Source organism: Jaculus jaculus, chromosome 7 (genome assembly GCF_020740685.1).
Source record: "Jaculus jaculus isolate mJacJac1 chromosome 7, mJacJac1.mat.Y.cur, whole genome shotgun sequence".
In the NCBI taxonomy this organism is placed as follows: domain Eukaryota; kingdom Metazoa; phylum Chordata; class Mammalia; order Rodentia; family Dipodidae; genus Jaculus; species Jaculus jaculus.
This window is the reverse complement of record NC_059108.1, coordinates 69,799,035-69,826,212: the sequence shown is the minus strand read 5'-3', so window position 1 is coordinate 69,826,212 and position 27,178 is coordinate 69,799,035. Positions and strand designations below refer to the sequence as shown.

The following is a 27,178-nucleotide window of genomic DNA, read 5'->3' as shown; positions in this document are numbered from 1 at the left end:
TCCTTCCACATTCCTCTTAAAAATTAGCTCAAAAAGGCCAAAGCCACATAGTCAGGTGTCTAGCAGCAATCACACTCCTAAGTACTACTTTTATTATTATAGTCAGGTTCACATCGCTGGTAGAAATCACCCAACCAAGACCAGCTTATGGGAAAAAAATAGGTTTCTTTTGGCTTACAGGCTAGAGGCGAAGCTCCATGATGGCAAGGGAAAACAATGACATGAGCAGAGGGTAGACATCACTTCCAGGACCAACATAAGGTGTACCCATAGCAACAGGAAGAGTGTGTCAAACACTGGCATGGGGAAACTGCCTTAATACCCATAAGCCTGCCCCCAACAATACACTGCCTCTTGGAGGCGGTAATTCCCAAATCTCCATCAGCTGAGAACCTAGCATTCAGGAACACCTAAGTTTATGAAACTACCACAGAGGGTATGAATAAGTCATATGGAAACCTACTTTTTTTGGGCAATGGAACACCCAGAAACCATAGATTGTTCCAGTGAGTTATTGGCCAGGGAGGTCCCTCATGACCCTAAAACATTACAAGACATTGCTGAGGCCCTTGGTTTCCCACCAGGAATAGATGGTAAGACCCTAATGCTAAAGACTCCACATACTTGGGCTGCAAGGTCACTGAGAAATCCTGCTGGAGCTGAGCTGAAAACGTCCTCCATGTAGACCAGCAAACAGAAAACTGGAAAAAGCTATGCTGCATGCAGTTTAATGGGAGAGAGAGAAATCACCAGTGGAGATATTCAATAGTGGACACTGCAAACCTTAAGTTTGGCCAGCCAGGCTAAATGATAGTGGCATGTCTATTATGAGGAAAACTAACCACCTTGAACTCACAGTGATCCTCCTACCTCTGTCTCTTGAGTGCTGGGATTAAAGGCATGTGCCACCATGCCTGGCTAAAAAAGAATGTTATTGTTTTTTTTTGTTTTTTTTTAATCAACTGTCTTCAAAATAACCTCTTGCTTTGCAGTGAGTACAGTTCTTCTATTCACATATGGTTTCAATAGTTGTTTCCCTGAGTGCAAAGGCAATCTTTTATCAGAGCATCTTTGAGTTAGAAGTATGGGTGTTAATAAAAAAAAATTAAAAAGAAAAAACAAACACCTAAGCCAGGTATGGTGGCACATGCCTTTAATCCCAGCACTGTCAGCCTGAGCTAGAGAGAGACCTTACCAAAAAAAAAAAAAAAAAAAAAAAAAAGGAAGCTGGGTATGGTGGCACACGCCTTTAATCCCAGCACTCGGTAGGTAGAGGTAGGAGGATTGCCGTGAGTTTGACGCCACCCTGAGACTCCATAGTGAATTCCAGGTCAGCCTGGGCTAGAGTGAGACCCTACCTCGAAAAACCAAAAAAAAAAAAAAAAAAGGCTGGAGAGATGGCTTAGTAGTTAAGCACTTGCCTGTGAAGCCTAAGGATGCCGGTTCGAGGCTCGATTCCCCAGGACCCACGTCATTAGCCAGATGCACAAGGGGGTGCATGCATCTGGAGTTCGTTTGCAGTGGCTAGAGGCCCTGGTGCACCCATTCTCTCTCTTTCCCTCTTTCTCTCTCTGTAGCTCTCAAATAAATAAATAAAAATAAACATAAAAGGGGGGGAGGGAGGGAATTACCATGGGATATCTTTTTATAATCATGGAAAATGCTAATAAAAATTTTTAAAAATAAACAAAAAATGAAAAAATTTTAAAAATCAAAAACAAAACACCTATAGCCAGGCATGGTGGTGCACACCTCTAATCCTAGCACTTGGGAGGCAGAGGTGGGTGGATAGCCTGAGTTCAAGGCCACCCTGAGAGTTCCAGGTCAGCCAGGGCTAGAGTGAGACACTACCTCAAAAAAACAAAAAACAACAACAACAAAAAAAGTCACCTATCTGTTTTTAACTTATTTTTCCAGTGGGGAGGAGGTGGGAAGGGACATTAAACTCTTAGGTTGTATAAAATGGTATTTATGCACACCAATATATACTAAAATTATATTTGAATGCTTAGTAACAAGCTTAGAAACTTTGACATGGAGTGGAATTTTTTTTTGTTTTTATTTTTATTTATTTATTTGACAGTGACAGACAGAGAGAGGAAGAGGCAAAGAGAGAGAATGGGCGCGCCAGAACCTCCAGCACTGCAAACGAACTCCAGATGCGTGCACCCCCTTGTGCATCTGGCTAATGTGGGTCCTAGAGAATCGAGCCTCGAACCAGGGTTCTTAGGCTTCACAGGCAAGTGCTTAACCGCTAAGCCATCTCTCCAGCCCTGGGGTGGAAATTTTAAAAATTACTATTAGGACCTTAGTTACCTTATAGGGGATTCTGAGTCTGTGCCTCAGTTACTTTGTCTTTCCTTATTTTTGGTAGCATGTGCCTTCCAGGTAACTGAACATAATAAAGGTTGTATATTTATTTAGTTTTTCAAGGTAGGGTCTTGAGTCTCACTCTAACCCAGGCAATTCACTATGTAGTCTCAGGGTGGCCTTGAACTCACAGCGATCCTCTACTTCTGCCTCCAGAGTGCTGGGTAAAGGCATGCGCCATCACACCCAGTGCATTAAGTGACATTTTATCCATGTGATTTAGTCTCAGCCCTTACCCCTAACTTTAATTACAGTGATTTGAGGCATTATGTCAATTAAGTATCAAAACTTCTAAGGATACAGGTATAGCTGGCATACTTGCCTAGTTCTGAAAGGGCAGTTTACTTGCGGCTTATTGTTGGTTTTCTCCTGTTGAGCAGCATTAAACAACAAAACAACAACCACTTGTAGGCTAGAGAAATAGTGATTAAGGCACTTGCCTGCAAACCCAAAGGACACAGACTTGATTCACCAGGACCCATATAAGCCAGATGCAGAAGAGGGCACATGCATCTGGAGCTGTTTGCAGTGGCTAGAGGCCCTGGCGCTCTCTTTCTCTTTAACTGCCTCTTTCTCTCTCTCTCTCAAATAAATAAATAACTAATACATTAAATTTTTTTTTTAAAAAATCTTACCAATATATGTCAGTGTCATATGCAGCATAATAAAAATATTGCTACCTGGGTGTGGTGGCACAGGCTTTTAATCCCAGCACTCGGGAGGCCAGGGACAGAAGGATCATTGTGAGTTCAAGGCAAGTCTGGAACTACAGAGTGATTTCCAGGTTAGCATGGGCTAGAGTGAGACCTACCTCAGAGAAAACTATACATAATTGCTGAGGGGTCTGGAGAGATGGTTTTAGCAGTTAAGGTGCTTGTTTGCAAAGCCTGATGGTCTGGGTTGGATTTCTCAGTGCCCACGTAAAGCCAGATGCACAAAGTGGTACGTGTGTCTGGAGTTTGCAGCAGCAAGAGGCTCTGTCATACCCATTCTCTCTCCCTCTCCTTGCAAACAAAAACATTTTTTAAAAATATTATTCAGGGCAGGAGAGATGGCTTAGCAGTTAAGCCTGCAAAGCCTAAGGACCCAGGTGTGACTCCCCAGGTTTGATTCTTACCTACGTAAGCCAGATGCATAAGGTGGTACATGTGTCTAGAGTTTGTTTGTAGTGGGTAGAGGCCCTGGCATGCCCATTCCCCTCCCCTCTCTCAGCTTCTTTCTCTCTCTCAAATAAATAAATAAATAAATAAATAAGGAAAACCTCCCTGAAATTAAAAAAATTAAAAAAAATTTGAGAATGAAAGGGGGAAGAGAAAGAGACAGAATGGATGTGCCAGGGCCTCCAGCCACTGCAAATGAACTCCAGATGCATGCACTACATTGTATATCTGGCTTACATGGATTCTGGAGAATTGAACTGAGTCTTTGGCTTTGCAGGCAAATGCTGTAATTGATAAGCCATTTCTCCAGCCCCAAATATTTTTTATTTATTTGCAAGCAGAGAGAAGGAGAGAGAGAAGAGAGATAACCAAGAGAATGGGCATGCTAGGGCCTCCAGCCACTGTAAACAAACTCCAGGCACATGTGCCACCTTGTGCATCTGGCTTATGTGGGCTCTGGGGAACCAAACCTGGGTCATTAGGCTTTGCAGACAAGTGCCTTAACCACTAAGCCATCTCCCTGGTCCTCTGTTCACTTCTTTTGATGTCTATTTATGCCACATTCCTATTTGAAAGTGGGGAGAGGTCTCCTTTTTATAGTGCTTCTTGTGAACAAGCCAGTACCTATTCTATTCCTGGGATAATCTTTTTGTACATGAAAAACTTAAAGCAAGATGTGGTGGCACACACCTATAACACCAGCACTCAAGAGGCTGAGGCAGGAGAATTGCCACAAATATGAGGCAAGCCTAAATTGCATAAAACTTCAGGCCAATCTGGGCTAGAGAGACCCTTTCTCAAAAACAAAAACAAGGGCTACAGAAATTGCTTAGTGGTTAATACACTCGCCTACAAAATCTAAGGACTCAGGTTCGATTCCCCAGTACCCACAGAAGCCAGATGTACAAGATGGCACATATGTCTGGAGTTCATTTGCAGTGGCTAGAGGCCCTGGCATGTTCATTCTCTCTCCAGCTGCCTCTTTCTCTACCATTCTCTCAAATAAATATGTTTTATTTTTAAAGTGAAAAAAAACTCTTAAAAGTGAAAACAAGTAAATACTTGTGCCCAAAGTTACATTTTCCCTCTCAGAACAGTTGTCTGAGCTGGATGTAATAGCACAGGCCTATAATCCTACCTACTTGGGAGACTCAGGCAGGAGGACTGTTAAGTTCAAGGACTGCCTGGGAAAATTAGTGAGATATCTCTCAACTAAAAAGTAAAAATGTAGAAAAAAAAAATAAGTAAAAAGTAGGCAGGAGAGATGGCTTAGTAATTAAGGTGCTTGCCTACAAAGCCAAAGGACTCAGGCTTGATTCCCCAAGACCCATGTAAGCCAGAGGCACAAGGTAGCACACCCATCTGAAGTTTGTTTGCAGTGGCTGGATGCCCTGGTGTGCCCATTACGCTCTCTCTATCTGCCTCTTCCCCTCTCTCTCAAATAAGTAAATAAAAATTTGAAAAAAGTGAAAAGTATTACTGAAGACTCTACATGCTTGGGCTGTAAGGTCACTACTGCTCAACTGAAAACCTCCTCCCTGCAAACCAGCTAAAAAAGCTGCATGCAGCTTGTGGTGGTTTAGTTCAGGTGTCCCCCATAAACTTGGGTATTCTGAATGCTAGGTCCCTAGCTGATGGAGATTTGGGAATTAATACCTCCTGGAGGCAGTGTATTGTTGGGGGTGGCTTATGGGTGTTATAGCCAGTGTCCCTTCCCAGTGTTTGGCACACTCTCCTGATGCTCCTGTCCACCTTATGTTGGCCAGGGGGTGATATCCACCCTCTGCTCATGCCATCATTTTCCCCTGCCATCATGGAGCTTCCCCTCAAGTCTATAAACTAAAATAAATCTTTTTCCCCACAAGCTGCTCTTGGTCAGGTGATTTCTGCCAGCAATGCAAACCTGACTGCAACAGTGTGTCATTTGCTGCTAGACACCTGACTGTGTGGCTTTGACCTTTTGGAGCTGATGTTCAAGAGGAAAGTGGATGAATTTGAAACCTTGGCCTAAGATACACCCTGCAGTGCTATAAGTATAGCGTGATGGATTATTCCGATGAGAGTTGCAAGACCTGAATGTAGTAAGAACTATGGACTATGAGGTTTGGCTTATGAGGGTGAAAAGGAGCTTTGGACTAAGTTAGAAGCAGCATGTGAGAGAAGCTTGCTGTTATGCCTGTGTCCTGAGAACTTGTGCAGGTTTGCAGTGTGTACAAACAGACTGGTGTGTGCAAAGGGATATGGTACAGAAAGAAATCTTTGGGCTGAAACTGCTGCCCATTCAGTTGTAATTATATGAGATTACAGCCATTGAGATTGGGCTAGCTATCTTACACTGGGGCAACAGGAAGAATGCACACTCTTTTGAAGGGAACTGAATGCTCAAGGAGTGTCCTATTCTTCAAAGTCTGTTTTATTCTCCCATGGATTAACAAACTGGCACCCTACCTAGTATTGTGGAGTATAAGAAATTCAGGAAATAGAGGGTCATTGAATTTGTAACATGGTGCTGTGTTTTGGAAATGGCCATGGGTGGTCTGAAGCAGGTTTGTGAGATGCATTCAAGGAGACCAGATGGAGCCATGTGGATGGTCCGTGGGTTGCAGTGGAGAAGTTGGGACCACAAGATAGCTGCCAAGGAGAGCTGCTGGCCCCAGATGAAGTTTTCCAGGACTGTGAGTAGCCTAGCTAGAGAGGCAGAATTGGAAATCCAGAGACTTGTTTCTGGTTAGAATTATCAGATGTGGAGACTTGTCACTGGCTAGAGTTGCTAGACTTGGATCTATAGAGTTTGATGTTTGCCCTGTTTAAATATTGCATTTGTTGAAAATTTCTTTGCTATGTCCAATGCCATCTTTTGCAGTGTATTTATTCTGTGCCATTATGGGTTTTTTAGTTCCTTTGGTATTATGGCTCGGTTAAAAGATCTCAGACTATGGAAATGCTTAAACATCATTAGGATTGATAAAAACTATGGGGACTTTTAAAGTTGGACTGAATGCATTGTATTTTACATCATGGCTGGGTATCAGTTTATGGGGGCCAAGGGTGGGATGTGGTAGTTTGATTCATGCGTCTCCTTAAACTTTGGTGTTCTGAATGCTAGGTTACCAGCTGATAGAAATTTGGGAATTAATGCCTCCTGGAGGCAGTGTATTGTTGGGGGTGGGCTTATGGTATTACAGCCAGTTTCCCCATGCCAGTATTTGGTATACTCTCCTGTTGCTACTGTCCACCTTATGTTGGCCAGGGGGTGATGTCCACCCTCTGTTCATGCCATCATTTTCCCCTGCCATCATGGAGTTTTCCCTCGAGTCTGTATGCCAATATCAACCTTTTTTTCCCCCTCAAGCTGCTCTTGGTTGGGTGATTCCTGCCAGCAATGCGAACCTAACTGTAACACAGCCCTATGGGAGAGAGAAGTCATCAGTGGAGATAAGTAACTGTGGACACTGCAAGCCTTAAGTCTGGCCAGCCAAGCAGAATGAGCCTGCAGGTGCAATAGTGGTATATCTGTTATGGGGGAAAGTAACCATTCACTACTTTGACTGGAGGCCTGCTCCATGGGAGGGAATACATGCCTGGTATTGAAAACCTATGATGGAAGAGGTCATGAGCCCTAGGGATCCAGTGCTTGTTGGTGTCTGGCTAAATGCATGTATTATGCTCACTAAACTGCCCAGTAAGCACTTCTCTTAATATTTATACCAATATATTTATGCTACCCTCATTTCTGGTTACACCAGCTTCTCTTTTCAGATGGTGGTGACCTCTGGGATGACTTAAAAATCACCACAGTGCTGAGAAGAAGTGACAGAGAAGTGAGTGTTCAGCACTGAAACATCTCTGTCACACCTTCCAAGGCTCAGAGTGTGTACAGGTCAGCCTGAACTAGAGTGAGACCCTACCTTGAAAAAAAAAAAAGGACAAAGTAAAAATATTCCTGAGGATAGAGCACTTGCCTAGTGTGTGTACAGCCCTGGGATCAATCCCTAGGATCATCAAAAAGTAGTCTTAGTTTATAAAGGTACATCATACTGCTTAGTTGCTCAAGAGGAAAAACTTAGGCATTCTCTGATTCCTCTCTTTTTCTCTCTGCTATACCACAATCAACAGTAAGCTCTAACTTACTAGTTCTTTCTAGAAGGTGTGTCTCAGGATTAAGTACTCCCCATCCACTTTGTTTGTTTGTTTTGTGATACAAGAGACTGAACCTAGAGCCTTTTGCTTGCTAGTAAAGTGTTCTAGCACTGAGCTATACCTCCAAGCCTTTTTCTTCCATTTCTATTGCCTTCACATTAGCCCAAGCATAGTTGCTTAGATTTTTTTCCTAAGTTGTCCATTCCTGCTTTGACTGTCTTTTCATTCTTCCTGTTTCTATTCTCAACCTCTTTGTGGCCTACTTGGCACTCAGGAGCTAAATTATCTTTAAAAAAAATTATTTATTTATTTGAGAGAGAGAGAGAGAAAGGGACAGATAGAGATGGGGGGCAGGGGGGGAGGGAGAAGAGAGACAGAGAATGGGCACACCAGGGCCTCCAGCCACTGCAAACAAACTCCAGACACAGGCACCACCTTGTATATCTGGCTTTATGTGGATACTGGGGAATTGAACCTGGACAAATTATCTTTTAATTTTAAATTTAAATATTAGGTAGTATCACCAGCAGTAAAAACAGTGGATACTGCAAGCCTTAAATCTATTATAGGGGAAATTAACTACTCTCTAATTGGACAAGAGGCCCACTCCATGGGAGGAAGCACATGTCTGGTACTGAAAACCTAATCAAAGCCTATGACGGGGGAGGTCAAGAGCCTTAAGAATGTAATGCCTACTTGTGTCTAATTAAATGCATATAGTATACTCACTAAACTGCCTTGTAAGCACTTTTCTTTTCTTTTCGTTGTTTTTTTGTTTTTTTGTTTTTTTTTTTTTTGTTTTTTTTTTTAGCTAGGGTCTCACTCTAGCTGAGGCTGACCTGGAATTCACTACATAATCTCAGGGCAGCCTCGAACTCATGGCGATCCTCCTACCTGTGCCTCCCAAATGCTGGAACTAAAAGTGTGAACTACCATGCCTGGCTTGTAAGCACTTTTCTTTTTGTTTTTTCAAGGTAGAGTTTCACTCTAGCTCAGACTGACCTGGAATTCATTATGGAGTCTCAGGGTGGCTTCGAACTCACAGCAATCCTCTTACCTCTGCCTCCCAAGTGCTGGGATTAAAGGCATGTGCCGCCACGCCTGGCGTAAGCACTTTTCTTAATGTTCATACCCACATATTAACGCTGCTCTCACTTTTGGTTAGAGAAGCTTCTCTTTTCAGATGGTGACGACCACTGGAATGATCCAAAAGGCACCATAGTGCTGAGGAGGAGTGCTCAGCTCTGAAATATTTCTATCATACCTTCCAAGGCTCAGGGCCCATTGTGGAAATGGTGGTAGAAAGAATGTAAGAGCCAAAGGAAGGGGAAGACTGCTTACAATGCAATCATTTAGACAGAAATTGGCCTGGATATCCATGACCTTGTAGTCCCTGGCACTACCTACACATACCTACACAAGACCCTCATAATAGGAAGAAAAGATGATGACATCAAAATAAAAGAGAGACTAATGGAAATGGAAAGGGGTATGATGGAGAATGGATTTGTGAATGGAAAAGTGTGGGAGGGGAGGGAATTATCATGGTTTATTAACTATAATTATGGAAGTTGTCAATAAAAAAAAAAAGATTTTAAGGGCTGAAGAGCTGGCTTAGTGATTAAGGCACATGTGTGTAAAGCCTAAGGACCCAGGTTCGATTCTCCAGGTCCCACATAAGCCAGATGCACATGGTGGCTCATGCATCTGGAGTTCATTTGCAGTAGCTAGAAGCCCTGGTGTACCCATTCTCACTCTCTCTCTTCCCCCTCTCTCTATAATAAATAAATTTAAAAAGATTAAAAAAAAAAAACCCTTCAGGGTCTGGAGAAATGGCTTAGTGGTTAAGGCACATGCCTGTGAAGCCTAAGGACCCAGGATCAATTTCCCAGTACCCATATAAGCCAGATGTACAAGGTGGCACATGTGTCTGGAGTTCATTTGCAGTGGCTAAAGGCCCTGGCACACCCATTCTCTCTCTATCTGTCTCTCTCTTTCTCCTAAATAAATAAATATATATCTTCAATGATGTTACTACACTCAGCATAAAAAATTAAATTCTTTATCATAATATATAAGTACATATTTCTCTGACTTTATCTTAAATAACCTTCCTCCAGCCAATATATTTTTCGAGGTAGGGTTTTACTCTAGTCCAGGCTGACCTGGAATATACAATGTAGTCTCAGGCTGGCCTCAAACTCATGGCAATCCTCCTTTCTCTGCCTCCCAAGTGCTGGGATTAAAGGTATGCCTAGCTAATAACTTTCCTCTTAGTCAGTTTTATTGTGGCCCAATCATTTATAAATATACCCAATTTGTGCCATATTCCTAGTTAGACATTGTCACAAAGATAATATATGGGGCTGGAGAGATGGCTTGTTGGTTAAGGCACTTGCCAGCAAAGCCAAAGGACCCAAGTTCAACCCCCCAGTACCCACGTAAAGCCAGATGCACAAGGTAGCACATTTATCTAGAGTTTAGGTATAGTGGCTAGAGGCCCTGGTGTGCCCATTCTCTCTCTCTCTCAAATAAATAAATAAATAAAATATTTTTTGAGCCAGGCATTGGAGATACATGCCTTTAATCCCAGCACTCAGGAGGCAGAGGTAGGATGATTGTGGTGAGTTTGAGGCCACTCTGAGACTAAATAGTGAATTCTAGGTCAGCCTGGGCTAACTAGAGTGAGACCCTATCTCAAAAAAAACAAAAAAATGGGCTGGAGGGATGGCTTAATGGTTAAGGCACTTGCCTGCGAAGCCTAAAGACACAGATTCGATTCCCCAGGACCCACATAAGCCAGATGCACAAGGTGGCACATACATCTGGAGTTTGTTTGCAGTGGCTGGATGCCCTGTTGTGTTCTCTCTCTCTCAAATAAGTAAATAATAAAAACCAAAAAAAAGGTGATATATGTTTTTTTTCTTTACAAAAAAAGGTGATATATACTTTTGAAATCTTCATAGTGAAATGAGTAAAACATACATATGGATCACAGTACCAACCTTTATCTAGCATCCTGGATTGACGGAAAACAAAAAGCCACATTTCCAGAGTTAAGTATCTTGTAGACTTAAAAGCAATGGAGTATAATGGACAAAGCAAAACTGTACCTAGAGAAATTTTGAAAGGCTTTTACTAAGGAAGGAACAATTAACTCATCAAGTATTGGGTAGCTTATGTATAAAGGTGCCTATGACATAGTAGAACAAAGCTAAAAGGTCCATATGGGATCTCCAATTCCTTTGAAAAGTTCTCTAGAGGTTGGTAAAGAATTCAAAACAGGGGCTGGAGAGATGGCTTAGTGGTTCAGTGCTTGCCTATGAAGCCTAAGGACCCCGGTTTGAGGTTTGGTTTCCCAGGACCCGCGTTAGCCAGATGCACAAAGTGGTGCATGCATCTGGAGTTCGTTTGCAGTGGCTGGAGGCCCTGGTGCGCCCAATTCTCTCTCTGTCTCATTATCTGCTTCTTTTTCTCTCTGTCAGCTGCTCTCAAATAAATAAGTAAAAATGAACAAAAAAAAAAAAAAAAGAATTCAAAACAGGCAGCTTATCAACTACTAGCAGAGTAAAGTAGGAAAAGGACCTTGTTAGGTCATTTATATAGGACTGGAAATAGATACTTAGAGCAACAGTCCATTCATTTAAGGAGAATGTTTTGAATGTCCATTAGAGGGTAGGAACTATTCATAGACATGCCTTTAATCCCAGCACTCAGGGTGGCAGAAGTAGCAGGATTCCCATGAGTTTAGAGCCACCCTGAGACTACGAAGTGAATTCTAGGTTAGCCCAGGCTAGAGGGAGACCCTACCTTGAGAAACAAAAACAAAGAAAAAAAGGAGCTAAGAATGTTGGAGTTACTTTTTTTTTTTTTTTTTTTTGGTTACACTAGTTATTAATCTTCACAGATTAGGAAAATATGTTTTCAGATTGCTGACTTCAGCAAATTGACCCTTCACTGAAGTGATGATTAACTCTTTCTATTTATTTTACCTTGATTATTTGACCATGTGTAATTGGTCCCATGATTAGTCAGGTTAAGATTCAAACTATATGTAATTTCTTTACTGATCATTAACTAACCCTGGGTTTGATATTAACCAAAGGTCTGTTCTTTCTCTTGTTCATTTGACCTTTTTTACATTTCTCCTTGAGTCTCAGCTAGATTTTATCTACGCATAACATTAAACATAGAATCTCAAATATAATGGCTAACCCAAACACCTGAAGAGAGGATGTGGCCAAAGTGCTAATTCCCCTTTCTCTATCTCCAGAGTTAGTCTGGGAACTGGAAGAAACATTAATGGAAAATCTACTATCTACACTAGAAAATGACTAAAGATCACTCTCATGCTTAGAAAAGGTATACTCAAGCAGGGAGTGGTGACACATGCCTGTAATGCCTGGGAGGTGGAAGCGGAAAATTAGCAATCAAGGTCATCCTCAGATGCATAACAAGTTTGAAGCCATCCTGGGCTATCGGAGACCTTGTCTTGGAAGAGAGAGAGAAATTCTCGTAAGAAAATGACAATATGAGCCAGGCATGGTGGCGCATGCCTTTTATCCCAGCACTTGGGAGGCAGAAGTAGGAGGATCACCATGAGGTCGAGGCAACCCTGAGACTACATAGTGAATTCCAAGGCAGCCTGGACTAGAGTGAAACCCTACCTTGAAAAACCAAAAAAAAAAAAAGAAAGAAAAAAAAAAAGAAAATAACAATATGAACTGGGTATGATATCGTTTACTGATACAGTGCTTCAGGGCTTGCCTGGCATGTATGGGGCTCTGGAGTTAATCACACACACATACACGCGCGCACACATGCATCCACACGCATGCACACAAATAAATAAATCAATACAGAAAAAGAATAGCAAAGCCAGGTGTGGTGGTTCATGCCTGTAATCCTATAATTCAGGAGGTAGAGGTAGGTGGAACATGTATCCAAGGCCAGCCTGGAAAAATAATCCAAAGTGAGCCTGAACTATATAGCAAGATCCTTTCCCAAAATAAACCAAGAGGCTAGGGATATAGCTCAGTTGGTAGAGTCCTGGGTCTGATTCCCAGCACCACATAAACCACCAGAGGTGGTACATGATTGGGATCCCAGCACTTGGAAGGTAGAAGCAGGAGGATCAGAAGTTATCCCTGTCTCCAAAACACAGACAAACAAGCACACACCAAAGAAAACAAAACAATAAGAACAAAGCATGGTGGCACACGCCTTTAATCCCAGCACTTGGGAGGCAGAGGTAAGAGGATCACCATGAGTTAGAGGCCACCCTCCAGGTCAGCCTGGACTAGAGTGAAACCCTACCTTGAAGGAAAAAAATAAGAACAAGAGTAACAACAACAATAAAAACAATGGTTGAGCAGCTGAGTGACAGGACACTTACCTAGTGTGTACAGGCTCTGGGTCTAGCACATCAATAACCAAAAGGAGCAATGATAAAATCTTAAGAAAGATGCAAAGATAAGTATCCCACCAGCCTATAAAGTAATCTAAGCAGAGAACTAAAGAGTGAAAACAAAGTCTTTACAACTCTGGAACTTTCAAATGTTTTACTGATTTCTTCTACCTTTCTTTTGTTTCTGACCAAGGTCAATGGTTTGTCAACATGTGAGGCACCAGGAAAAAAAAATATATTTTTCAACATTCAAATAGTCATGAATTCGGGCTGGAGAGATGGCTTAGCGGTTAAGCGCTTGCCTGTGAAGCCTAAGGACCCCGGTTCGAGGCTCGGTTCCCCAGGTCCCACGTTAGCCAGATGCACAAGGGGGCGCACGCGTCTGGAGTTCGTTTGCAGAGGCTGGAAGCCCTGGCGCGCCCATTCTCTCTCCCTCCCTCTCTCTGTCCTTCTCTCTGTGTCTGTCGCTCTCAAATAAATAAATAAAAATTAAAAAAAAAAATAGTCATGAATTCTAAGATTTAAGTATAAATAAAAACAACTGAAAAAAAATAAGTGAAATGAAGAACAAGACATACCTTCATAAATGTAGATCTGTCAGGAAAATGTTAAACTATCAAATCCATTCTTTGCAAGGTCAGGCCTATGTATTCAAAGTAAGTTTTAGAAAATGCATCTACGATAGAGAAAGATGATAGAGCTCCCTAGCACATCCTGTAGTCCTAGGAATAACTTAGGATAACTAAGAAGTTCAAAGCAAGATTTAACTAGATTGTGGTTTCTGTACCTAACAGATTCTGGGTCAGTAAAAAGTTAACTGGTACAGATTTGTATCAAAGCAAGGAAGCTAAGAGAGCAGTTTCCATTGTGCATAAAGGTAGTCTAAAGACAGCCTGTTTTCTTTTTTTTTGCTTGTTTATTTTTTTCAAGGTAGGGTTTCACTCTGGCCCAGGCTGACCTGGAATTTACTATGTAGCCTCAGGGTGGCCTCAAACTCACGGCGGATTAATGGTATGTGCCACCACACAAACTCTGTTTTCTTTTTCTTTTTTTCTCTTTTTCTTTTTTGGAGGCAGGGTCTTACCATGTATCTACTAGTACTCTAGTACTCACTACAAAGCCCGGGGTAGCCCTGAATATGCAACAATCCTCCTGTCTTAGCCTTCTGAGTGCTAGGATCATAGGTATACACCACAACACCCAGTTCTAAAGAGGACTTTTAAAAATATTTTTTTAATTTTTTGTTTATTTATTTGCGGGTGGCAGAGAGAGAGAGAGAGAGAGAGAATGGGTGCACCAGGGCCTCCAGCCACTGCAAATGAACTCCAGACGTGTGCACCCCCTTATGTATCTGGCTTATGTGGGTCCTGGGGAATCGAGCCTCGAACCGGGGTCCTCAGGCTTCACAGGCAAGTGCTTAATGGCTAAGCCATCTCTCTAGCCCTATTTTTTAAAATTTATTTATTTGACAGAGAAAGAGGGAAGGAGGGAGAGGGAGAGAAAAAGAAAGAATGGGTGTTCCAGGGCCTCCAGCCACTGCAAATGCCCCCTTGTGTATCTGGCTAACATGGGTCCTGGGGAATAGAACCTGGGTCCTTTGGCTTTGCAGGCAAATGCCTTAACCACCGAGCCATCCCTCCAGCCCCGAAGTGAACTTTTGGTAAAGGAATGAGATAAAGCTAGAATTTTCCTAGAAAACAATTTCATTTTTGTTTTTCATACCTGAGAGATGTGACTAAAATACTGCAAAGCTGTCTCTACAGGACTTTTGAAGAACTTCTTCTCCTGAGGTTTCAGCTATGAAGAGAATAAGATACACAGTGAGACTATCTCCAATGAAATGAAATGAAATACTGTTACTAGAATGAAATAAAATAATTCTATCTGGGCTGGAGAGATTGCTTATGGTTAAAGCACTTGCCTGCAAAGCCTAACAACCCCAGCTAAATTCCCCAGTTCCCACTTAAAGCCAGATATGCAAAGTGGTGCATACAGCTGGAGTTCCTTAGTAGTGGTTGGAGGCCCTGGAGTGCCCATTCTCTGTTTCTCTTCTCTCTCTCTCTCTGATTATAAGTAAAATATTTTAAAAATTCTATCTTTTTCACAATTGTTATCTGCAAGTTTTTTATTTTTATCCTTAAAAAAATAGGGTGAGCCAGGCATGGTGGCGCACACCTTTAATCCTAGCACTCGGAAGGTATGGGTAGGAGGATCCCCTGAGACTACATAGTAAATTCCAGGTCAGCCTGGGCTAGAGTGAGACCCTACCTTGAAAAGCAAAAAAAAAAAAAAAAAAAAAAAAAAGGTGAGGACCTGGAGTGGTGTGTACACCTTTAATTCCAGCACTTGGAGGCAGAGGTAGGAAGATCACTATGAGTTCAAGGCCACCCTGAGACTACATAGTGAATTTCAGGTTGGCCTGGGCTAGAGTGAAACCATATCTCCAGGGAAAACAACAACAAAAAGAGCGAGTGCATTGGGTAGAACATGGGCCATGTGAATCAGGGGACTTCAGACCCCACAGAAATAGGATCTACTGTGAGGTGGTCTCAGAACACGAAGTTCAGGTTGGATCTTGCACCTTGGAAATTAGGGCAAGGTAAACCTTGGGTGTGTGGTGGGGGAAGGTCTCCAGACCTGGAGTGTGGGGTCTGACCTAGAGTAGGGATCACCTGATGGGGCTTGGGAACATGTGAAGGTATCTGATCTTGGGTGGGGGTCTCTGGGCCTAGGTAGGTCTCCAGCCTTATAGTTCTGTAGGAAACCTGTCTTCCCCTCCTGTCCTAGCCCTACAGGATGGTCTGTTCCTGGAGTTGGGCTTTTACCTGGGCAGGTTGTAGCACAGTCAGGGCCTGGCTCACCGTGAGAGGCTGTTATTTAGGTCTTAGGCTGGGATCGCAACCTCAGAGCCAGAGAATTGCAGAGTATCAATCTCTCCAACATGTACCCCCTAGGACCTTCCCTTACAAAAAAAAGACTACCATACCAGGAAGGGTACCCCTGAGACCAAGAACCCCACACCCCACCTTCAGTGATTTGGGTCCTTATTCTCATTAATGAAAGAATTTAGAAATGGACCCAGAAAGAAGCTCAAGGACAATTTTATTAAAATATAAGGAAGGCAAGCTATAAAACTCCACAGCAGCTATGAGGGAGGAGATGGATACTGAGTTAGGGTATAGAAATCACACAGGTTTGGCAATGGAAGATGGCAAGCAGATGCATGGGAGTTGGGGGGCTTCAGAGAAACAGTGAGAAAACCCAAAGTGTCAGAGCAAACATGCTTAGAATTTCAGCCAGCATCCAAAGCAAAGAAAAAAGAGGAAAAAGGAGACAGAGGTAAGAGGATCACTGTGAGTTCAAGGCTATACAGTGAAATCCAAGTCTGCCTGGGCTACAGCAAGACACTACTTGAAAAACAAAAAAATAAAATAAAATAAAATAAAAAAGCCAGGTGTGGTGGCTTATGTCTTTAATTCCAACACTTGGGAGGCTGACGTAGAGAATGGCCATGAATTTGAGACCAACCTGGGCTACAAAGTTCCAGGTCAGTATGGACTACAGTGAGATGCTGCCTCTAAAAATCAAACAAAAATTCGCATCATCTGGGGTTAAGAGATAACTCAGATGGTAAAGTGCTTGCCTTACAAACTTGAGGACCTAAGTTCCATCCTTAGTGCTCAAATAAGAATGCAGGATGTGATGACACATACCTGCAATCTCAGTATTGGGAAGGTGAAAGCAGCTGGCCAGTGAGTCCCTTTCTCAAAGGAGAACAACAACATTCCCAAGATTGACACCAAGTGTCCTCTGGCCTCTGCACACATGTGCATCCATATCCACACACACACATGAACACACACATATGCACATGCACATATAAGAAAAAACTCATAATGTGCACTTTGTGTATACTTTCTACACATGGCAGGAATAGGAAAAGATGGTTTGTGACAGGGAAAAAACTTACATTATCAGAAAGAGCCAGATGTTTGCAAGGAATTCCACAAACAGCACATTTTTCTAAGAGAAAAAGGATGAAAAACTGTTTTCATGGATATCAGGTAAGATTTTCCTAAAGTATATGTTAACTATCAGGTAGAGCAGCAGATAAGAAGAAAAAGATTCTTAATGAATTTAGAACATCATTGTGCCATAAAAGGACATTAACCTAATCACTGTTCCTTCTAAATTAGTATTTTCAAACAAATATTCTGAAGTATAGGGCTTTCATACTATGCTCAACTCCTTGTCTTTTCTCTCCCGGTTTCTTTTCTCATGCTGTAGCCCAGGCTGGCTTGGAACTTGTGGCAATACTGCCTCAGTCAGGAACCCTGAATACTGGGATTACAGGTGCTTAAAAAAATTCTCAATTTTCCTTGGTGAGACTTTAGGGAAAATTCTAAACACCCAACAGTACTGGAATACACTTATAAGCACAATGGAAAGAAAGAATACTACCGTAGCATGGATTTAAGCTTTAGCTTTCTCTTTTCTATCCGCTTCCTTGCTACCTGACAGCGGACACACACTGGGTACTAGATGAGGCTACTTTATGACTCCTGCTCTGCTACCACTTTCTGCTGGCATTCCTACATCTTGCTGTGAAGATCTCTAGCTTCTATTCTCCAATAATGCAATCTGAAAGAAGCAAAATCAAAATTCCCCATCTTTCCTTTCACAGTGCAATTTTAGTAGTGGTGCTAGTGATTGAAAAACATTCCACAGGGCATGAAGCACCATAGAGTACTTGCCTGAAATGTGGAAGAACTTGGGTTTAGTCCTCAACACCTCAAAAAAAAAAAAAAAAAAGATAAATGCCATGTCAGAGAAAACATCACATGGCTTTATGCTTCAGAAAGACAACCACTACTGAGCTGCTATTACCACAGTGAACATTATAGCAGATAACTTAAAAGGATCATGAGACTCACACAGGGGAAAAAAAAAAAAAAAAGCTTCTCTAGAGACTACTTAACTTGACTGCTCTTTCCTTGAGGAATACATATTTTTCCCCAGCCTGCCCTCCAAATTGTTCCTAGTATGACCTAGCAAAAAAGAAAATCATTCTGTTTAAGAAAAAACAAAACAGGCCATGGTGGCGCACACCTTTAATACCAGCACTCAGGAGGCAGAGGTAGGAGGATCACTGTGAGTTCAAGGTCACCCTGAGAGTACATAGTAAATTCCAGGTCAGCCTGGACTACAGAAAGACCCTACCCTGAAAAAACATTGAAAATTCTGTTTGTTGTAAATAATGTAACAACCATTTTAAAAATTGGTATGGGGCTGGCTCACAAAGATATAACATTTGTTTGTAAAACATTTGCTTTGTATATTTTGCATGTACAAAGCCTAGCACTACAAAATAAATACATAAATAAGTAAATTAGTATAGGTGAAAATGCTTTTTGAAACTGCAAGGTAGCATCATTATTACTTTATTTTTATTATCTGTATAGGTGTTCATATGTATGAGTGTAAGTGCACACATACAGAGGTCAGAGGACAACCTCGGGTGTCAGTACTTGCCTCCACCAACCTTGCTGTTCATTCACCAGGCTAGCTGGCCCTGGAGCTTCCAGGAAATTCTCCTGCCTCCACCTCTCTTCTTGCCATAGCTATACTAGGAGTACAGACATGCACTATTGCAAAGGGCTTTACATGTGTTCTGGTGTTCCAAACTTAGGTCATTGTACTTTTACCCAGAGCCATCAGCCAAGGTCCATCATCATCATTTGTTACCCACTGTGGTTTTTCCATGACATACTTCAAAACATGAGAGTACCTTGTGGTGCTCAAGTAATGCATTTGCTAAATCATTTAGTACTTCTCTTTTATTAATGGATCCCTTCAAGTTCCAAAATGGACAGCTGCCTATAGTACCCATACTATCATTCTCTTACCAAGTCATTTTTTATTCAAAGTCACACAGAGAAATGGCTAATCTTTATATCTAGGTTAAAACTCTGAAAACAATCACTCACCCAGAGTCATACATTTTTTACAGAAAATATGGCCACAGCTGGTGACAAAGAAATGGGCCCCATCTTTTCGGAAACACTGATTGCAGTGGAACCAGTCCATTCTGGAGCAGATAGAGAGAAAGAATAATATGAAGCATAATTATAGCTGTTTCAAAATCTATGCAATATTGCCTGTTTAGTTTGTTATAGGTTACTGGGATGTAGGCACATCTTTGTGGGTATTCCAAAATCTGCAAAGATGTATATATTCTAATGAAAGTGAGGAAACAGCAGCTTATATATAATACTATAAAGAAAGGTAGTAAAAGCCAGGCATGGTGGCACACGCCTTTAAACCTAGCACTCGGGAGGCAGAGGAAGGAGGACTGCTATGAGTTTGAGGCCAGAGTGGGATAACAGTGTAAGAACCAAGTCAGCCTGGGCTAGAGGGAGACTGTACCTCGAAAAACTGAAAAAAAGATAGGTAGTAAGAAGACAGGGAGAAGATCTTGTGTGCTTGGTATATATTTACCTTTACAGGTCTTTATTGATGACATCCATAAATATAAACGATATAACATTATCATAATCCCCTCCTACCACCCTCTCTTTTTCTCCTCGCTTTTTGAGACAGGATCTCATGTAGCACAGGCTGGTCTCAACCTGCTATGTAGTGGAGGATGACCTTGAACTCTTGATCCTCCTGTCTTCACTTTCCAAGTACTGAGAATACAGGTATGCAATACGATATCTAGTTTATTTGGTGCTAAGGACTGAACCCAGGGCTTTGTGCATGCTAGAAAAGTACTCTATCTGCTGAGCAACATCTCCATCACTCATACACATTTCTATTTTCCATGTTTTCTGGGTTAACTCATATACAATTTTTTTTTTTAAGTTTTTCGAGGTAGGGTCTCACTGTAGCCCAGGCTGATCTGGAATTCACTATGTAGTCTCAGGGTGGCCTTGAACTCATGGTGATCAATCCTCCTACCTCTGCCTCCCAAGTGCTGGGATTAAAGGCATGCACCACCACAGGCGCCACCCTGAGACTACATAGTGAATTCCAGGTCAGCCTGGGCTACAGTGAGACCCTACCTCAGGAAAAAGAAAAGTTTTTGTTTACACTTAAGTAGGTTTTTTAAATTTAAAATTACTTATTTGATTCCCTTTCTCTCTCTACCTCTTTCTCTCTGTCAAATAAATAAATAAGTAAAAGTATTCAAAAAAGAAAAGAAAAGAATGGGCTGGAGGGATGGCTGAGCGGTTAAGGTGCTTGCCTGCAAAGCCAAAGGACCCTGGTTCGATTCCCCAGGACCCACATAAGCCAGATGCACAAGGTGGCACATGTGCCTGGTTTGTTTGCAGTCCCTTTCTCTCTCTCACTGTCTCTCTACCTCTTTCTCTCTGTTAAATAAATATATTAAAAAATAAAAGTATTTATTTGAGAAAGAGGCAGATTGAGAGACAGAGACGGGCACACCAGGGCCTCCAGCCACTGCAAACCAACTCCAGATGCATGTGCTAGCTTGTGCATCTGGCTTATGTGGGTCTTGGAAAATTGAACCTGAGTCCTTTGGCTTCAAAGGCAAGTGCCTTAACTGCAAAGCCATCTATCTCTCCAGCCCTTCAATAGGTTTAGTGTTAGACATGGTAACCATATCACAGTTCCGTTGTTTCTGCCAAAAGCAATTTTATATAATTTGTTAAATATATAACTAAACAAGCGACTGTGGGATTTTAAAAATATGTATTTTATTTATTTATTTGGGAGAGAGAAAATGGGCTCACCAGGCCTCTAGCCACTGCAAATGAACTCCAGATACATGTGTCACCTTGTGCATCTGGCTCACATGGGTATTGAGAACTCGAACCTGGGTCCTTAGGCTTCATAGGCCTCACAGCATAGAACTCACAGCAATCTTCTTACCTCTGCATAAGGCCTTAACTGCTAAGCCATCTCTCCAGACCCTTTGTGGGATATTTATTTATTTTTAAATATTTTATTTATTTGACAGAGTGAGGAAAAGGAAGTTAGAGAAAGAGAGAATGGGCATGCCAGGGCTTTTAGCCACGCAAACAAACTCCAGATGCTTGCGCCCCCTTGTGCATCTGGCTTACATGGGTACTGGAGAATCAAACCCGGCTCCTTAGCCTTCACAGGCAAACACTTTAACTGTGAAGACATCTCTCCAGCCCTATATTTATTTATTTAAGAGAGAGAGAGAGAGAAAGAAACAGATAGAGAGAATGGGTGCGCCAGGGACTCCAGCCATTGCAGACGAATTTCAGATGTATGCACTACCTTATGCATCTGGCTTACATGGGTACTGGGGAACTGAACCTGGGTCCCTAGGCTTCACAGGCAAGCATCTTAATAGCTATCCCATCTCTTCAGCCCTTGTGGGATTTAAAAAAAAAAATTCCACCAGGAGTTAAAATATTTAATGAATGAATTTATTTGACAGAAAGAGGGGGAGAGAGACAGAGAGAGAGAATGGGTGCACCAGGGCCTCCAGCCACTGCAAACAAACTCCAGATGCATGCACCTTCTTGTACATCTGGCTAATGTGGGTCCTGGAGAATCGAACCTGGGTCCTTTGGCTTTGCAGGCAAACACCTTAACCGTTAATCCCCCTTGTGGGATTATTAAATGACAAAACTGGCATTTGAAAAATATAGAAGTGGGCTGAAGAAATGGCTTAGCAGTTAAGACAATTGCCTAAGAAGCCTAAGAACGTTTGCTCAAATCTCCAGGTCCCATGTACAGCCAGATGCAAGTGATGCAAGCATGCAATGCTGCACATGTGCACAAGGGGGTGCACACATCTAAAAGGCTCTGGTGCGCCCATTCTCTCTCAAAAACTAAAAAAAATAAAATAAAATTTAAGTTCAAAAAAACTCTCGCACTTGGATTGAGGAGATAGCTCAGTGGTTAAATGAGCTTGCCTGCCTGCCCAAGTTCAATTCCCTAGTACCCACTTAAGCCAAATGGCATATGTGTCTGGAGCTTGTTTGCAGTAGCAAGAGGCCTAGTGTATCCATGTTTGCTCCCAAATACTCTTTTTCAAATAAATAAACAAATTTTTTTAAATTATCACTTTAGATTTAATTTTTTTTTGGGGGGGGGGTGGTTAAGATCTCGCTCTAGCCCAAGCTGACCTGGAATTCACTATGTAGTTTCAGGGTGGCTTTGAACTCACAGCGATCCTCCTACCTCTGCCTCCCACATGCTGGGATTAAAGGTGTGATTTTAAAATAAAATAAGAACATAATGAACAGGAGTTGGGGAGATGGCTTAGTATTTGTTTGCAAAGCTTTCCTGACCAGATTCAATTCCCCAACACCCACCTAAAACCAGGCACAAAAAGTGGTACACGTGCTGGTTGATGTTCCTATGGTGGCAAGAATCCCTGCCGCACCTACTCGCATACATAAAATAATTTTAAAAACTTAATGCAACAGGCAAAGATATCCCACAGAACCACCACCTTCAGATTTCTATGTATTGCTCCCTTGACCAGCAACTTCTGGCCAGGCATACATCTAAAGAACTACTTCGAAGCCCCACACATGCCCTGGCCTGTTACAGGGAGCAGCAGTTCAAAATTCGGTTGCCCGGATGTACCCCTCTTAAGAAAGCTAGTTCACAGGGCAAGAGAACTGAGGGCAAAACTCTGGCTCGTAGGGGTAAGGGTTCACCCATCTTTAAGGACCTAAAGTCCTTTTATGTCTACCTTCGCTACCAGCGTGGCCTCGATGATCCTCGGCCTCAGATCAAGTAATCACCCGGTTCTCCTCAGGAAGAGCAGGAAGTGACGGGAAATGAATTAGCAAGCATGGCTCCTGGGCCAGGAACACGAGGCTACAGACGCTGGCCAAGGCCAGCCACAGTTTGCGCGAGGTATGGACGGGGCCAGCCTGAGGCACGCAACGCTGACGCTCACTCTGACGCTGCCGCGGGCTCTCTGGGAAGGGGAGTCCTACGGTGGCCTGAGAGGATTTTGCAGTAGTCGGCGAAATCATTTCATGTGAGGGGTAAGATCAAATCATTATCTTGATGTAATTGTATGGATGTTACTGTGGAAGCTAAAAGACAAGAATAAACCAAATATTCCGATAAGTGGCCAGAACATAAAGAAAATGGAATGACAAAGCACTAGAAACTTTAACATTATATTTTAAAATGAAAGTAACGTATGCTTTGAGAGAACAGCAAAAAATCAGAAACAGAAAAACGAAAAAATAATAGAGGTTGGTTGTCAAATGGGAACTAACAAATCTCCACGGGGGAAAGTTTACTTTTAGCCGGCTAGATGGTGCACTTTTAATCTCACCATTCAGGAGGCAGAGGTAGCAGGATCACTGCAATTTCGAGGCCACCCTGAGACTACCTAGAGAATTCCAGGTCAGCCTGGGCTAGAGTGAGACTCTACCTTAAAAAAAAAAAAAAAAAAAAAAATTCAGAGCTGATCATAGTAGCTTTTACTCCCAGCACTTGGGAGGCAGAGTTGGAGGCCACCATGAGCCTACAGAGTGAATTCCACACCAGCCTGGACTACAGTGAACCCCTACCTTGAAAATCCAAATAAGTAAATAAATTTTCACTAGAAATTAAAAGGAAAGAAAGAAATCTAGGCATGATGTTGCCTTTAATCCCAGTGAGTTTGAGGCCGCCCTGAGACTCCAACCTGGAAAAACTAAAAAAAGAAAAAGAAAAAAAAAAAAACTGAGCTGAACATGATGGTACACACCAGTAATCTCAGCAGTAGGAACAGAAAGCAGGAAGATCAGAAAAGCCACTCTCAGCAACACAGTGATACCAGCCTGGACTATATAAGACCTTGTTACCAAAAGCAAAAAAAAAAAAAAAAAAAAAAACTCGACCTAAAAACTTTAGTAGAGTTTTGTGGTTTTGTTCTGCTTTTGTTCTAACAGACTTTTACTTTTAAAAAAAAAAAAATTATTTTTATTTATTTATCTGAGAGAAGGTAAGAGGGAGAGAAAGAGAGAAGGAATGGGCACACCAGGCTTCCAGCCACCACAAAGGAACTCCAGATGCATGTGCCACCTTGTGCATCTGGCTTATGTGGGTACTGGGGAATTGAACTGAAATCCTTTGGCTTTGCAGGCAAGTGCCTTAACCACTAAGCAATCTCTCCAGCCCCAAGTAAAAGTAAAAATATTTTACTTTTTAAAAAATATTTATCCATTTGAGAAAGAAAGAAGGGGAGAAGAAGAGAGAGAATGGGGGTACCAGGACCTTATGATGCTGCAAATCAACTCCAGATGCCTCTTAGTGCATCTGGCTTTATGTGGATACTGAGAATGGAACCAAGGCTGTCAGGCTTTTACTCAGTGAGTCATCTCTCCAGCCCCCAGACCATTACTTTTTAAAAGTTATTGAAGAGCTGTAGAGGGGGAGCATGCCTTTAATCCCAGCACTCCGAAGGCAGATATAGGAGGATCATAGTGAGTTTGAGGCCACCCTGAGACTACACAGTGATCCAGGTTAGCCTGGGCTAGAGTGAGACACTACTTTGAAACACCCCAAAAAAAGTTGTTAAAGAACCCCCAAATAACTTTTGTTTATAGATGGTATTGACTAACACTTAACAATTAAAAGTGAGAAATTTCAAAATACTTAATCATTTGAAAACAATAAACCCATTAAATATGGCACAACCATGCTAAAGAGAAAGAAAAGCACACATATAAGGATCCTGGAAAAAACAAACCATACTTAAATACCAGTTAATACAAGAGAGCAAAGGTTAAACCAGCAGAAATACAAAACAAGAAAAGTGGCAAAAATAAATACACACCTTTCAATAATAACTCTTAATATCAATGGCCTCAATGCCCCAACCAAAAGACATAGGTTTGCAGACTAGGTTAAACAGCAGGATCTTCCAATTTGTTGCCTCCATGAAACTCACCTTTCTACAAAGGATGGATACTATATTAGGGCGAAAGGTTGGAAAAGGGTGTTTCAAGCAAATGGGCCTAGAAAACAAGCAGGGGTTGCTATCCTAATATCTGAAAAGGTAGACGCAGTCTAGCATTAGTTAGGAAAGATAAAGAAGGCTGCTTTATATTGATTAAAGGCACACTCCAACAGGAGGACATTACAATCATAAACATATACGCACCTCACATGGGGGCTCCCAAAATCATCAAACAAACACTATTAGAACTAAGGTCACAGATAACACCAAACACAGTACTAGTGGGGGACTTCAACACCCCACTCTCATCACTTGACAGGCCATCCCAGCAAAAAATAAACGGAGAGGCATCTGGATTAAATGAGGTCATAGAACAAATGGACAAACAGGTATATACAGGACATTCCATCCAAATGCGGCAGAATATACATTCTTTTCAGAAGCACATGAAACATTCTCTAAAATAGCCCATATCTTAGGACATAAAGCAAATCTTAACAAATACAGGAAAATTGAAATTATTTCTTAAATTCTATCTGATGGAATCAAACCACAAATCAATAGCAAGAAAAGCTATAAAGCATACACAAAATCATGGAAACTAAACAATATACTACTAAATGATGAATGAGTCAATAAAGAAATCAAGAAGGAAATCAACAAATTCGTAGAGTCAAATGATAATGAGAACACAACATACAAAAACCCTTTGGGACACAATGAAGGCAGTCCTAAAAGTGAAATTTATAGCTTAAAGTGCCTATGTTAAGAAATTAGAAAGGTCTCAAGTAAATGACCTAATGCTTCACCTTACAGCCTTGGTAAAAGAAGAAAAGGCAAACCAAAAATCAATAGAGGGGAAGAAATAATAAAGATTAGGACAGAAATTAATGAAATAGAAACCAAAAAAATAACCCAAAGAATCAATGAAACAAAGAGTTGGTTCTTTGAAAGCATAAACAAGATTGAAAAACCCTTAGCAAATCTGACCAAAAGAAAGAGACAAGAGACACAAATTAATAAGAGATGAAAAAGGCAACATCACAACAGAGAAATTAAAAAAAACAACAACATAGGGACATACTATAAAAACATACACTCCACTAAGTATGAAAATCTGAAATAAATGGATGATTCCCTTGATTTATATGACCTACCTAAATTAAATCAAGATGAAATTAAACACTTAAATAGATCTATAACAAGTATGGAGAGCCAAGCAGTTATCAAAAGTCTCCCGACTTCCAGTTAAGATGGCGGTGTAGGTACCACACCAAAGCAGCCTAGGGGGGAAAAAGACCACAAAAACTCAGCAAAATACACACTTTTACTAAAAAGTGAGGTGTATACAAAATCGAAATGGCAGTGGAAAAGTAGAAGAGATCCAGAGCATCCAGAGCCCGCACAGGCTGGCTAAAGCGACCCTGGCAGGTCCACCGACCGCGATGGTGGCTGCGCCCCGGAAAGCCACCAGTCTCAGCTCCAGCCACAGGAGAGCCAGGTGCAGGGAGCTTCCACTCACACTGGAGCTCTCCGGAACTCAAGAAACGTGAAGGGAGAGCGGCAGTGAGCAACAGAGGAGCAGATCACAAGGTAGAAGAACACGTGGAACAGCGAGAGAACCAGAGCAGCTGTGGCTCCCTCCCCTCCCCCACCGCCTGTGCCCAGCTCCAGAGAACAGAGCAGTGGTCCGGGACCTAACCACGCCAACTTGAGCGAACAGCAGGACCCAAGCAGGAGCACAGTCCCGCAGCAACATCAGTGGCTCTGGCACCAACAGCAGCTGCCCCAGCAGTGGCAGATCCAGTAGCAGCAGCAGCGGCAGATCCAGCAGAAGCAGCTTCAGAGGCAGCAGTGACAGATGCAGCAACAGCAGCAGAGGATCCAGCAGTGGCAGCTAAAGCAGCAGCAGCAGCAGCGGTGGACCCAGCAGAGGCGACAGACCCAGCAGCAGCAGCTTTAGCAGCAGCAGCAACAGATCCAGTGGCCACAGCTTCAGGAGCAGCAGTGGCGGTTCCAGCAGTGGGAAGGCCGTTCTGCAGGGCCACAGTTGCCAGGCTTGGTTTTCCCCACAGGAAAAGCCAGTTCCCAGCTCCAGAAATCAGAACAGCAGCCCAATGACCCAGCCAGCAACTTGACTGAGACCAAAATCATCCAAAAAGGTAACTGGGATTGATTGCACCAGGG

General features: G+C 42.2%; 1 protein-coding gene across 3 annotated transcripts in view; it reads right to left on the bottom strand.

Annotated features, from left to right (window-relative positions):
* Rnf212b (ring finger protein 212B) overlaps nt 1–27,178 on the bottom strand; it is a 141,048-nt gene that overhangs the window by 67,170 nt on the left and 46,700 nt on the right. The window contains exons 1-4 of one of the 3 annotated variants that reach the window (XM_045155609.1): nt 22,781–22,914; nt 19,065–19,165; nt 17,048–17,100; nt 14,800–14,874 (exon numbers count right to left, since the gene is read on the bottom strand). In XM_045155609.1, coding sequence (XP_045011544.1) covers nt 14,800–14,874; nt 17,048–17,100; nt 19,065–19,164 — 228 coding nt within the window. In that variant the 5' untranslated portion in view covers nt 19,165; nt 22,781–22,914. Of the gene's footprint in view, nt 1–14,799; nt 14,875–17,047; nt 17,101–19,064; nt 19,166–22,780; nt 22,915–27,178 lie in introns of those variants that run through there. The other 2 variants (XM_045155608.1, XM_045155607.1) reach the window with 2 other exon arrangements.